This window comes from Urocitellus parryii, chromosome 10, assembly GCF_045843805.1.
Source record: "Urocitellus parryii isolate mUroPar1 chromosome 10, mUroPar1.hap1, whole genome shotgun sequence".
Lineage (NCBI taxonomy): Eukaryota > Metazoa > Chordata > Mammalia > Rodentia > Sciuridae > Urocitellus > Urocitellus parryii.
Genome location: NC_135540.1, coordinates 108,320,271 through 108,334,677, shown reverse-complemented (window position 1 = coordinate 108,334,677; position 14,407 = coordinate 108,320,271). Strand labels below are relative to the sequence as shown.

At 35.4% G+C, this 14,407-nt stretch overlaps 1 protein-coding gene across 2 annotated transcripts in view; it reads left to right on the top strand.

The window, feature by feature from the left end:
• The window catches only part of Gabrb1 (gamma-aminobutyric acid type A receptor subunit beta1), a 379,104-nt gene that overhangs the window by 346,504 nt on the left and 18,193 nt on the right, over positions 1 to 14,407 (top strand). The window contains exons 6-8 of one of the 2 annotated variants that reach the window (XM_026386524.1): positions 8,515 to 8,652; positions 8,752 to 8,904; positions 12,065 to 12,303. In XM_026386524.1, the coding sequence (XP_026242309.1) occupies positions 8,515 to 8,652; positions 8,752 to 8,904; positions 12,065 to 12,303 (530 nt within the window). Of the gene's footprint in view, positions 1 to 8,514; positions 8,653 to 8,751; positions 8,905 to 12,064; positions 12,310 to 14,407 lie in introns of both variants that reach the window. The other variant, XM_026386515.2, reaches the window with a different exon arrangement.

Below are 14,407 nucleotides of genomic sequence, written 5' to 3'. Positions count from 1 at the left end.
TATTGTTTTGCAATTTACCCCCATTGTGAAACTGTCTGGGGGCTCAGCAGAATCATCTCATTGAACAACAATGCTCTTGACAACCAGAAAATTCCAAGGGATTTAGGAGATCTGTGTCACAAACAAAGGACACAGAACAAACACATTATTTCTTATTATGCCACAGAAATATATGGAGAAGGGATTTTTTTCTGAGACATAAATTATTATCTTTTTTGGCTATTAGATGGATGACCTAAGGCTGTTGTACTGAGAAAATTTTATTGGTAACAAGCATATGAAGACAAATATTTAATAGTAGGATTAATATTTCCATGCGTGATCATCTTTTACTTCACCATTGATTTTGGCAATAAGGCAAAAAAATAAAGTTACTTATTTCTGATGTTTGGACAATAATTTCCCTAAAATATATTCACCTGCATAAATTAATGCAATATAGATTAATTAGCATTTATTAAAGGAAGCTGGACATCATGGGGGGAAGTTTTTTAAATGAGCCTGATGTTAGCACACCACATGGCTGTTGGTGTTATTAGAATGAAATATACCAGTCCATTGTTCCAGAAGGTAAGAAAGGCAAGATTTGCAGATGTGCAGGCCAATGACATTGATGCAGTCCAGGAAAAACTCAAGCCCATAGCAAGGGAATTAGTAGTCTATGGTGATTTCTCTAAAAACAAGTCAAAACAAATCTCACTTTCATATTTGATAGGACTGAACAATAAGTGAATCAAGAAAGCATGACAGATGTAGATAAGCATACTCAAGGACAAAACAAAGAGGCAAATGTTAAATGGGAAAGCAGTGGTGTCATCCCACAAAGTGCTACTTGAAGTCTTTTACTAGAAGCCCAAAGGGATGTCACCAGCAGAGTTACAGGGCTCTCTTCTTGTCTCTGCCATCCCACATTTATCTCAATCAAAGGGATTATGGTAAAAGGCATGTCTTTCAAAATAGATAACGTGAAACTAGGAAGATGAGCAAATCAGAATCCAAACAACAAACAAACAAATGAAAAATTCAGTAGGCTAAAACAGTGAGTCAAACTTAATTAGATAAAATTTAACGGGGATAATATTAGATTCTACACTTAAGTCCAAATGGAAAAATTCATTTGACTCTTAAAAAAGTTAACTGAACCTATGTTACTGTATTAGAAAACCAGTGACTAGAATAAGAAATGTCCTGGTCTTTACTAGCAAACCACACCAAGAATAGCATGAATTGGACAGTACCAAGATAGCACATAGGGCCCTCAGCACCATGGAGCAAGAAAAATGGTATAGGTCAGAATAGGGTCAGACAAGAAATTGTTCCCAGAGAGCACAGCTGGGTAGACCAAGAGTATAATTTGTTACATGTAGTCCAGCCTGGAAATTTCATTTTGAGAAATTACTGATGGTTAGAAAATTTAGAAATTAGGATGGGCCATGATCAGGTCAGGAGTTCTGATCATAACAGTGGGATTTCCAGCAAGTGGGAAATTTAGGAGAAGCTGGATATAATCCAAGTAAAGAAAGCTAGGGAGGAGATCTTAGCCATCACACCAGAGCCCCATTGGTGTCCAAGGATCAACCAAACCATTTAGATATCTTGATCCGTGATACATTGATATCCTTAGGAGCAATAAATGAACCGCAGAGCTCAGACCTTGAAAACATTTTCTTTTTGTATCTGCCATCTTACATTTGTCTCAATCAAAGGAATTATAGTAAAAGGCATGTCTTTCAAAATTGTATCCATCACTACATGCTACAAGCTCCTCAAGGTTCTCAAATTGTTGGCTTCAAAATACATAAAGAAAAATACAATATGAATACTAACATGACATTATGTTAACAAGTCATCTGTGATTCAGTAAGTTATAGTGGCAGGTAAATTCTGTTCAACATTGTGTGTGATAATCTTTAAATATATGTCTAGGATCTAAGTGTTTTCATGGGCATGATCTAGTTTGGACAAAGATTATTAATGGTCTACCCACTGTGAACAGTCAGATGTGAAATATTAAGACTCTAAAAATGTCATTTTGAGAGTCTGCACTTGGCCAAATATAGCAGATGCCAAGGCATGAGTGGAGTGAGGAGAGTACTAAATATTTTGATCCTGCATTGAGTCCTAGATCTGGTTAGAAATGCAAGAACTTTTCAGAGGCTGCTTAAGAAATCAGAAAATATGCCTGACTCTAAGATCTCAAATCTAAGAACACGATGCAATTCTAAATCTTGGTGCTGCTTCGCTCTTATATCAGTCATGAGTAGTTTAATAACAAGAGCAGAATTAACGTTGGTGTAGGTCTGGCAAATAACAGACATGAAGCCAAATGACCCAAAAAGGGGTAGATAAAACAAGGTAGAATGACTGCCTCTCAACTCTATACTTCAAGGGGCATAATAAGCAAACTGGAAACTACTGAACAGAAAAAAGAGCTTAATAAGACTAAGCACATAATTGGAAGAAACAGAGCCTGAAGAGAAAAACAGAAAGGAAGTATCAGAGGTTCTCAAAACCAGGAGATGCCATTATGTACAAACTACTGGGTTTATTTTCTATGATTATAAAGGTTAGACAAGATTTGGATGATGAATGTTCACAAGAAGATTGATTTTAAATTTATTGCAAGGACAGATTTTCTAATAATTATCTAAAACCATGATTACCCAGTTGATTGATAAAATGTGAGATTACTACCCTAGGGCCTGGAAGACCACTCAGGCAGGGAGTCAGACATTAAATGGATTGTTGCATAGATTTATACTTAAGTGTGAGAATGCTTTCAAAATCTGAGCTCTGTGGTTTATTTGTTGCTCCTAAGGATATCAAGATATCATGGAGCTTCATAGATGGGTGAGAAAGGAATTCATTGTAACCTTCATAATAATTGCTGTAGCAGATCTGGAATAATCAGACCTAAGTGACTTTCTGCTTGGCTTCTGAGATGCACAATCACAAGTATCTAATAATTCTATAATGTAAAGAGTAACAGATACAAGGGCAGAGATGTGGATAAGTTCCTATTTCTTCCCTCATGTGGGAAGAGTAGGAGGAATTAGGGAATGGCAGACTATGATGTTGATTTCAGGAGGTTGAAATGCTGACTCTGAGTGTGATTTAGGACATTTTAACCAAGTTCAACTAATGTCATATAAATAGGGAATGGTCTTATAATCTGGACCAGCCACCCTGCACTCCGGATTTATTGTTTGCAACAGCTAAAAGAGAGAGAGACATCATCTCTCTTCCAACTACTGAATGAAGTCCTGGGCTTCTGTAGCCTGGACCAATTTAGGTCATATGCCTATTCCCAAGCAATTAATTTATCCCAGGGAAGCTGCTGTGAGGTAATTGTTTTAGGCCTGCATCTGTTCTGTGCTGCTATAAGAGAGTACCCCAAACTAATAATTGCTAATGAACAGAAATGTATTGGTCACAGCTCTGAAGGTTGGGAAGTTTGAGATCAAGAGCAAATCCTATTAAAATCCCAATGGTATTCTTCATAGAAATTGAAAAAGCAATCATGAAATTTAGTTGCAAAAATAAGAGACTCAGAATAGCTAAAGCAATCTTTAGCAAGGAAAGTGAAAAAAGGAGGCATCACAATACCAGACCTTAAACTATACTACAGAGCTATAGTAACAAAAATGACATAGTATTGGCACCAAAATAGGCTTGTAGACCAATGGTACAGAATAGAGAACACAGAGACAAACCCTCACAACTCACAAATACAGTTGTCTCATACTTGACAAGGGTGCCAGAAACATTCACTGGAGAAAAGATAGCCTATTCAACAAATGGTGCTGACAAAACTGGAAATCCATATGTAGCAAAATGAAACTAAACCTCTATTTTTCACCCTGCACAAAAATCATTTCAAAGTGGATCAAAGACTTAGGCACTAGAACAGAGATCCTCTGCCTAAGAGAAGGAAAAAATAGGCCCAAATCTTCACCACATCAGCCTAGGATCTGACTTTCTTAACAAGACTCCTAAAGCACAAAAAGTAAAATCAAGAATTAATAAATGAAATGGATTCAAATTAAAAAGCTTCTTCTTAGCAAAGGAAACAATTAATAATATGAGGAGAGAGCCTACAGATTGGGAGAAAATCTTTACCACATGCACTTCCAATAAAGCATTAATCTCTAGGATATATAAAAAACTCAAAAAACTTAACATCAAAAAAAACAACAAACACATAACCCAATCAATAAATGGGCTAAGGAACTGAACAGGAACTTCACAGAAGAGGAAATACAATTGATCAATAAATATATGAAAAAATGTTCAACATCTCTAGCAATTAGAGAAATGCAAATCAAAACTACTCTAAGATTTCATCTCACTCCTGTCATAATGGCCATCATCAAGAATACAGGCAACAATAAATGTTGCCAAGGATGTAGTGAAAAGGGTACTCTCATACATTGCTGGTGGGACTGCAAATTGGTGCAACCACTATGGAAAGCAGTATGGAGATTCCTCAAAAAACTGATAATGGAGCCATCATTTGACCCAGCTATCCCATTCCTTGGCCTATACTCACAGGACTTAAAATCAGCATACTATAGTAATGCAGCAACATCAATGTGGTAATTTATCATCTAGTTCATTTCACAATAGCTAGACTATGGAACCAACGTAGGTGTCCATGAATAGATGAATGGATTAAAAAAACTTGTTATATATACTCAATGGAATATTACTCAGCTTTAAAGAAGAGTGAAATTATGACATTTGGCAGTAAATGGCTGGAGTTGGAGAATACCATGCTAAGCAAAATAAACCAATCCCACAAAACAAAAGGCCAAATGTTTTCTCTAATATGCGGATGCTAATTTACGATAAGGTGGGGAGGGGGCACTAGGGAAAAATAGCATTACCTTAGATTAGGTAGAGGGAAATGATAGGAGGGGAGAGGAGGGAATGTGAGGATAGGAAAGATAGTAGAATTAAACAGAAATTATTATTGTATGTATATATGTGACTACATGACCAACATGATTCTGCAACATGTACACTCAGAAAAATGAGAAATATATCCCATCTATGTGTGATATAATCAAAATACATAAATGCATTCTACTGTCATAACTAATTAAAAGAAATTTAATTAGTTATATCATTAAATTATATATACATATATATAATATTAACTAAAATAAATTTTTAAAAAGCACAGTAGGGAAAAATTTTAATTTCAGATTAGAAAATGCATCCAAAAGAAAATCTTTTGAATAGCAAAGGACACTAACATCCAGATACTTCTACATTATACTAGCCCTGTGAATCTTCATCCAGTGACATCAACGTAATTTTATCTGTACTTTCTGCACCACTAAGAAGTCCCCAGGGGCTGAGAGAAAATTTTGAGAGCTTCTGTGTAGTTTTTGTTGCTAGGAAACAACATCATTGGTATCCAAGTGTTCAGGCTCTGAGACACTGTGTGAAGTCACTAGTTCATAAAGGAAAACCTTTGGTAAATAGGTTGTTTAGGTGTGAGTAAATTGATGTTCTCTCTCAGTGGCAAAATGTTCTTGTGTAACCTTTGAATAATAGTGTATTCCTAGGCCTCTATTCTTTACTTTGGATCCAGTTGCCATTATTGTTCCCATGAGAACTCAAGCATCTACCTGAAATGCAGTGAGCATTCCTTTTTCCCCCAAATCATCTGTAATTATCTCAGTGCCTTGAACACTATGTCTAACTGGTTTTAGTTAAACAAAGTGCAATCGAGCCTGGAAACAAAGACCTAGACCACTGACTGCATGAATTGTTGAATACAATAATCCTTCCTTATCTGCAAGGAAATATGTTCCAAGACCCCCAGTGAGTGTCTGAAACTGTGGATCATGTTAAGCTCTGTAGATACTGTGTTTTTCCTATACGTATATACCTATGATAAAGTTTAACTTCTAAATTAGACACAGTCAGCAACTAACAATAATAACGTAAAACAATTATAACAATAAATTGTAATGAATCTGTGTGAATGCGGTCTCTCTCGCTGTCTCTCAGAAAAGGTTTCCTGAACATAAGTACCGCAGTGCCATCACAGGTGATCTGATAACTGAGATGGTTACTAAGGGACTAACAGGAGGGCAGCATGCACAGTGCAGCATGGAGAGGCTGGACCAAGAGATGATTTATGTGTTGGCAAGAAGCAGCAGGAAGGCATGGAATTTCATCATGCTCCTAAGAACAGTGTGCAATTTAAAATCTATATTTCTGGAATTTTCCATTTAATACTTTCAGATCACAGTTGTGAATAACTGAACTTACAAAAAAAATGAGACTGCAGATAAAAATCTGCATGGATTGGTTGTCATTTTCCAGCTTTTTTCATGGTGAGATAGTGAAGTACTCTGCTCTCCTCACAAGTGGTAGATAACAAGAGGTGCTGATTGGCTTACCCACTTCCTTTTCCCCTCTCAACCCCAGACTGCACACTATCTTTGACTCTCAACTCTAATTGGTACTTAATATTTTTCTCTTAGGTTCCTACAGTTCAAAGACTACCTCAAGGTTGTAATTTATCACCTAGTTTTCATACTAAGCCTAAAATTATCAAACAACTTTTTTCATTCCTGGACACGGAGATTATCCATCTATCTATAGACAAATATAAGCAGTCTAGGTTTTTTTCTATGTAGTTTATTCATAGGTTCTTATCAGATTCTCAAGGAGATGTTAAGAACTATCTCACAGTCATACCCAACCTTGTCATAAATCGCCAGTATGCCAATTAGCCTCATGTAGATTGTGCTAAATCCAGTAGGTAAAGAGGGTCTCACAGTCCCTGAGACATCAGCAATTATAACTAAAAGCAGATATCTTCTATTTCTGTGTTTGGGTCATTGTAGGATGGATTATTGGATATAGAAAATTATTAGCCTTTTAAGAGAGGGCAAATTTTTGGATCTAGAAAGAGATAGTTTAAAGAGAAATAAAATACACTGAAACATCTTACTGTAAATGGTCACCTTTACAAGGTCCAAAAAGCAACATATACAAAATGGTCATGAGTTCAATAAGTTCAGAGATAAGAATTCAAAACAGCTTTTTGAAGAAGAATTAGAACTGTTTAAAGCAGTAAAGATGAGGCAGCTTTGTTTTCCCTTTTTAAAAAAATAAAAGGAGGTAGCTTGGAGGGAGAGTAGTTTCTTTCATTCCTGCGATAATAAGTTTGGTGGTCACCCCTTGGCACTTGGCATTCAACTTCCAAATTTTAAGCATTTTTTTTTATCTCTTGAAAAAGTGCTATTGCTTTAATCAAAAGTCAGTCAGTATGATGTCTACTACAAAGAGCTTATAGGTTACCTTTGAAACACAAGCCTCAGTAATTCTGAGGGAAACAAAAGATTCGATACTTTTTCATTTGAAGTGAGTATAAAAGGAAAATGAACTTATAAAGCTTTTCTTTGTCTCTAACTGGTAAAAAGAGAAAATTGTGATCTTAAATATACTTCAAATTACTTTTATATTTTTAAATATATTTATGCATTCTTATTATGCAAGTTATTCTTATCCACAACTATAACACAGCCTGACCACTGGCAAGTGTGAGTAGACTGGGAGGAAAAAAATAAGCCATTGACATAGGACTTTCCATGACAAAGACTTCAAGGTGGACCCTTTTCCTGCTGTCTACAATTCCCTACATATTAGCTAAAGCTTACCCTCAGGAGTATGGAAATATCAAAGTATTATCAGGAATTGATACATTTCCTAAAGTTTTTACCTGTAAATTAGCTATAATAATATTGCTATAGTTAAAGGATAAGAATATAAACTTCACTACTTTTCTAAAAGAAATACATTTTTAATATCTTTATCATTTAATAGATATGTACAAATTTGTTCTTCCACTATATTCCATTCATTTGTTCTTTCTGTCTCCCTTTTAGCCAACATGTGCTCGATAATTATTACTTGTTGCTGCTGTTGTTGTTGTTGCTATATAATGTATAGCCAAAGTCCATTTCCAAATACCTGGAATCCAGCTGCCCTTCACTTTAACCAGAGTGCCCATTGATAAACATAATGAAAATAAATATACAATAGATATGCAACAGTGATATCTTCAGATATCACTAAGAGATCTTGATTTTTTTTTTTTGTACTGGGGATTGAACCCAGGGGGACTTTACCACTGAGCTAAATCCTTCTTATTTTTTATTTTGAGACAAAGTCTCATTAAGTGGCTAAGAATGCCCTTGAACTTGCAATCCTCCTGCCTCAGTCTCCTGAGTCTTGAGATTACAAGCATATACGACCACACCCAGCACAATCTAGATCTTATGTCTACTAAAGCCAGATGCATTCCCAATGTAGCCACTACCAATTCATCAGAAACAGCATTCCTCATGAGATCTATATGCCAACTTAATTTAAAGCAATGCTACTTCACAATCATTTGCTGAGAATATTCCCTCTGGCTCCAAACATATCTTCAAAATGAATTTCTAGACCAATTGAACTCTGTGTAAATGGACTGTTTCTCCATTTCAGATGGCTATACCACTGATGACATTGAGTTTTACTGGAATGGAGGAGAAGGAGCAGTAACAGGAGTTAATAAAATTGAGCTTCCTCAGTTTTCAATTGTTGACTACAAGATGGTGTCCAAGAAGGTGGAGTTCACAACAGGTGAGGAAGCTTTGCCTAAAGAAACACTATTTGAAAGGAAGAAGATAACTACAATCAATGATGATTTGATATTTTTTTCATTTTCTTTTTCCAACTCAGGGGCATATCCACGACTGTCACTAAGTTTCCGTCTAAAGAGAAATATTGGCTACTTCATTTTGCAAACCTACATGCCTTCTACGCTGATTACAATTCTGTCCTGGGTGTCTTTTTGGATCAATTATGATGCATCTGCAGCCAGAGTTGCACTAGGTAATGCATTCCCAGTATTTTTTTGCAGAGTTAATGAGTAGTACCTTCAAACAAATAACCAATATTAGGAATCATAGGTAAGAACTCTCTTACAGCAAACCAAAGAAGTAGATTGCCAGAAGAGTACTTAGATATAAAACATCTAAGTATAAGCACATTTACAATGACATTTTACAAAAAAAAACACACAAAAAAAAATCCTAGAGTATGTTTCCCATTATGTCAGTGCTTTGTGAAGTATATTTTTTAAATTCTCATTACACTAATTTTTACCAACTTCTTGATGACTTTCTTTTTGTTCCTTGTTTCTCTGCTGAAAACACAATTCATTGTTTTCAAAAACTCTTGGAGAAAAGCTAAACCTTGGGGCTGGGTTTGTGGCTTGGTGGCAGAGCACTTGCCTGGCATGTGTGAGGCACTGGGTTCGATTCTCAGTACCACATATAAATAAAATAAAGGTTCATGGGCAACTAAAAAAAAGGGTTTTTTCTTAAATAAATAAATAAATAAATAAAAGCTAAACCTTGTGACCATTAACCAAGGTCCATTAATTGTTGGGAAATGCTACCCCTGAAGAATATTCACCAGGGTTAAAACAACCAAAATGAGTCTCGTTTAAAGGGAGGTTATTATATTGAATAAGGCACAATTTATCTACTATATTAATGATCTGTGATCATGACAAAATAAAAAATTGTTTCCTTTCTGGAGGAACAGAATTCAGAATTAATCTTGCTGTTGTTGAGTAATTGCTGGAAGCTGGAAGCTGAAAGCCTATGTTTGAGACTTTAAATGGTTTCTTGGAAAGTTAGAGTGTGTTAAGATGTGTCTGATGAAAGAGCTATTGTACAGATCTCCCTCAACATTTGACCCTCAGTCATTGTGGTGATCACTTTCTGGAGATTATTTTCATAAACTTCAAATCAAAGAATAAAAGCAGAAATAAAATTAGTAAATCTGTAAATTTCTGTCAAACACATTAACTAGAATTATACTAGATGAAATTTAAAGTTTTCTTCCCAAAAAATGAGATAATGGCATTTCATCAGTCCTGCACATTTGAATTAATCAATGATCTGAACTAGTTTAGCTTTCATGTAGTAGACCTGATTTTCTATTTTATCCAATCTTCAAAAAGTTGACAGGTAAAGAGAGGAACCATGGAATGAATTGACCAAACTATGCTATGCACTTGTATGAATATACCATTTGTATGGATTTCACTTTTATACATATCTACAACACACCAATTTTTAAAAACCTTTAACAAATAAAGGAAAGATCAGTAAAGTAGAGGAAGGGGAACAGGAGGGAGACAGGGAGTGATAGAGGCAATACTGAAGTCTGAAGTGGAGCAAATTATATTTCATGCATGTGTGATTATGCCACAATAAACCCCCAAATTATATATAACTATGATACACTAATAAAAATATATAGACTATGTTTTTTAGAAAAGTTGAATAGTCAAAGAAGGAATCTATACATCTAGAACACTCTGCCAAATGAGTGTGAACTATCTTCTCTTGTTTTCTTTTGCTATCTCCCATTCTCTTTGTTAGTGACCCTTTGTCTTTCTATCCATCTCACACTTTGTCTTTATTTTTAAAGACTTCCATCAAGTCTCATTTATTACCTTCTTATATCTCTGTGTTTATTTTAACTGCTGTTTTTTAAACATTTTATTGTGTTTTTTTGTGTTTTTTTTTTTTTGCCCTTTAGCTTGGAAACCATCAGCAAAATAACTAATCATAGAATTTCTATTCACTCAGGTTAAAACAGAAATAATGTGTTTCCCACAAATAATATAGCCCACTAATCACAGTGAGCTGTTATGACAGCCAGAGAAAATAATTCATGACTGTAGGCACTTAAAATTGTAAAACACCATATGAATGTGTAATGTAAGTATCAAACTATCTACACAAGACTCCAACTTCTTTTTTATTTTATATTTTTCCCAATTATTTCATAATCACCACCATCAACACAAAATATTCATTATTCAGCAACACAACTATTACACTATTAGCAATCATGCATTTAACCAAGTAAATTTTAAAAATCTTCCTTTTATGAGTTTACAGTCCTAGATTTCTTTTAACAAATCAAAGCTCTATTTTTTTTAAGATACTTCATCCTGACATCAGGGCACTAATTTGTTCTGGGCTCTGGAATAAAAAAAAAAACTAGAGATAATATTTGAAAAACTAAAGCAACAGGACTATATTATATCTGGAAAATACATAAATCAAATATTTGTTGCAAATCACAAACTTCCTCATGTTTCTTCTTTTGGTGACATATTACTATGAATGGTGCCTTATGTTTTTTTTTTCAAAACTCACATTTTATTTTGATTGAGGTAAATTATACAAAATTGATTTTCTTCACCAAAAATAACAGCAATATTTTCTGTATTATTTCTAGATAAACCACAAAAACATTTATTTTGTAGGTTTTCCAGGTATTGCTTATTAATCAATATAAGGCAGTAAATATAGTCATGGAAAAAGGTAGGAAAAAACAAGACAAGTCAGTTGCCTATCTTGATGGCCTCTGATTCTGTATTGATCATGAAGCAGAAGTGTTCAATATTTATGTGCTAAAAGCTTATGAAGATGCAAGCTCAAAAAGGAATGTAAACAGCACAACCAGATATAAAAGATGAATTATTTTTAAATGCAAGTTGTCTGCCTTGTGAGTTGGGTGTATTGTAGATTCTTGGGACAATGACAATCTCCTCACACTGGTCACTCACTTTCAATTTCATAGTAGCTGCTGTGGGGATTAGTGGGGTGGTAAGCAAGAAATTGAAAGAGAAAAGATGGAATGGAATGAGGTACATCGGACAGTAGGCATCCAATGGGACTTTGATCTGATTCTTCATCTACTTTTTTTAATCTTAGTGCATTTTTTAAAATATTGCCAACCCTCCATTAACTACACATTCTATTTTATGATTTATTAATGGATAATTGAGGGAATCTACAGGATTTTTTGGTCTATTTCAATATATATGCCTTTTTGTCCAATGGTTTATCATATTGTTGCTTTCCTTCTGAGGCACAGTAAAGGAATGGAATCTGTCCTCTCAATTCCAAAAAGGACAACTTCACATAGTTGACTTTCAGCTAAGTTTTGTCCTTCTGTTTTACAGGAATCACCACTGTGCTGACAATGACAACCATCAGCACTCATCTCAGGGAGACCCTGCCAAAGATCCCTTATGTCAAAGCGATTGACATTTACCTGATGGGTTGCTTTGTGTTTGTTTTCCTGGCTTTGCTGGAATATGCCTTTGTAAATTACATCTTCTTTGGGAAAGGCCCTCAGAAAAAGGGAGCTAGCAAACAAGACCAGAGTGCCAATGAGAAGAACAAACTGGAGATGAATAAAGTCCAGGTAATGCATTAAATATTCCTAACAATGTGCCACCTAAATTTATCAGCATCATGTTATACAGTGCTCCCATAGCAGAAAAATATTTACAAAATACTAGTTTATCATTAATAAAACTCAATCAACTCTTCATTTTATATATTTGGAAACAAAGGATTGAAGAACTTAGATTGACAGTTATATAGATTAAAAACAGTGTTTTAGTTTTTCATTATTATAATAAAATAACTGAAGGCAGGCTAGCCTTATAAAGAAAATAAGTTTATTTAGCTCATACTTTTGGGGGTTTTTGTCGTTTGTTTGTTTTATTAGTTGCTTATGACAATAACAATGATCTTGACATATCATACATTTGAATCAAATGGGGTATGAATCCTCATTTTTCCAAGTGTACAGGTTGCAGAATCACATTGGTTATACAGGCACGTATATACATACAGCAATACTAGTGTCTATTTTATTCTGCTGTCCTTCCTATCCCCCCCTCCCCTACACTCCCCTCCCATAACCTCTCTCTACCCAATCTAATGTGACACATTTCTCTCTCTCTTTTATTTCTTCTTCCCCCTCACATCATCATACATGTATTTTGTATAACGATGAGGCTCTCCTTCCATCTTCTGTGCAATTCCCCTTCTCCCTCCCATTCTCTCCCACCTCTCTTCCCTATTTAATGGTAATCTTCTTCTCATGCTCTTCCTCCCTACTCTATTAGCTCATACTTTTTGATGCTGAAAGTCCAAACAGCATAGCACTAGCTCTAACACTATCATGGATGGTAGAAATGCATGAAGGAGGAAGTGATCACATTGCAAAGCAGGAAACCAAAGAGCAATTCAGAAGTCCCACAGCCCCTTCTGAAGGTAGAATCTTCAGTTAACCTAACCACCTCCCACTAGGCCCCACCTCTTAAAGGTCCCAACTTCCAACATTGCCACCCTAAGAACCAAGCTCCAACACATGAACCACTGGGGGACATGCTTAAACCATATCTAAACCAATACACATGTAGGCCTGGAACTTTCTATAAAATTGTATGTGAAAGAATGGTGCCAGATCTGCTTGGTAAATAAATGAGAGAAATAGAGTCAATACACCTGCACTACTAAGTAGCGATGAGCCCATAATGTACGGTGGTTACAACCATAGACTAGAACCAAAACATGGAAAGCTAAAGTAGGAACTCCATAAATGCTTCTCACAGGGCTGGGGATGTGGCTCAAGCGGTAGTGCGCTTGCCTGGCATGCGTGTGGCCCGGGTTCGATCCTCAGCACCACATACCAACAAAGATGTTGTGTCCGCCAAGAACTAAAAAACAAATATTAAAAATTCTCTCTCTCTCTCTCTCTCTCTCTCTCTCTCTCTCTCTCTCTCTCTCCCTCCCTCCCTCCCTCCTCTCTCACTCTTTCTTAAAAAAAAAGAAAAGACAAGACAATTTCCCAATCAATCAGTATACCCATTGACTGGTTCAACAGGCAGACAAAAACCATTAAAAAAAATTTAAAAAAAAATGCTTCTCACAGAAACAAACAAAAATACCCAAATTCAAAACCAAAGCAAACAGCATAGCATGTTAAGGCAGAATAGTTTGGTTCAGACAAACTTTCCTATAGATAAAAACTATAAATACCAAGAAAGAAACTTTTTAAAATTCTGCTTAAAAACCTGAGAAAGTCAAAATATGATTGACTCTACTGAATGGACCATAATCTGTGTTTGTCCTCTAAGGCTTCTCCCCAATCTGACTGAGGTGGGGGACCAGGGAATTCAACAGAAAACTGCAGTTTTATTTGCTGGAGAAGTCAAAGCATGACATTTGATACTACAGGGTTCCTGACATTTTTAGAAAGTGAGCCATAACAGATATTCAAAAGCTGAACACAAACTTCCCTTCCATTCTTGATTTACAAAGGTACAGGTAAAATGCCAAGAAACCCAGAGGAAAGACAGCTAGAGGCTGAAAATTTAAAAAAAAAAAAAAAAAAAGATATTTTAGTTTTCCATCTACCATATAGGAGTCAAAATTTGGAATTTGATTCTTGCCTATTTAGGGGACATGGTAATCACATTAGGCTGTCCATTAAAACCCCCAAATAGTCA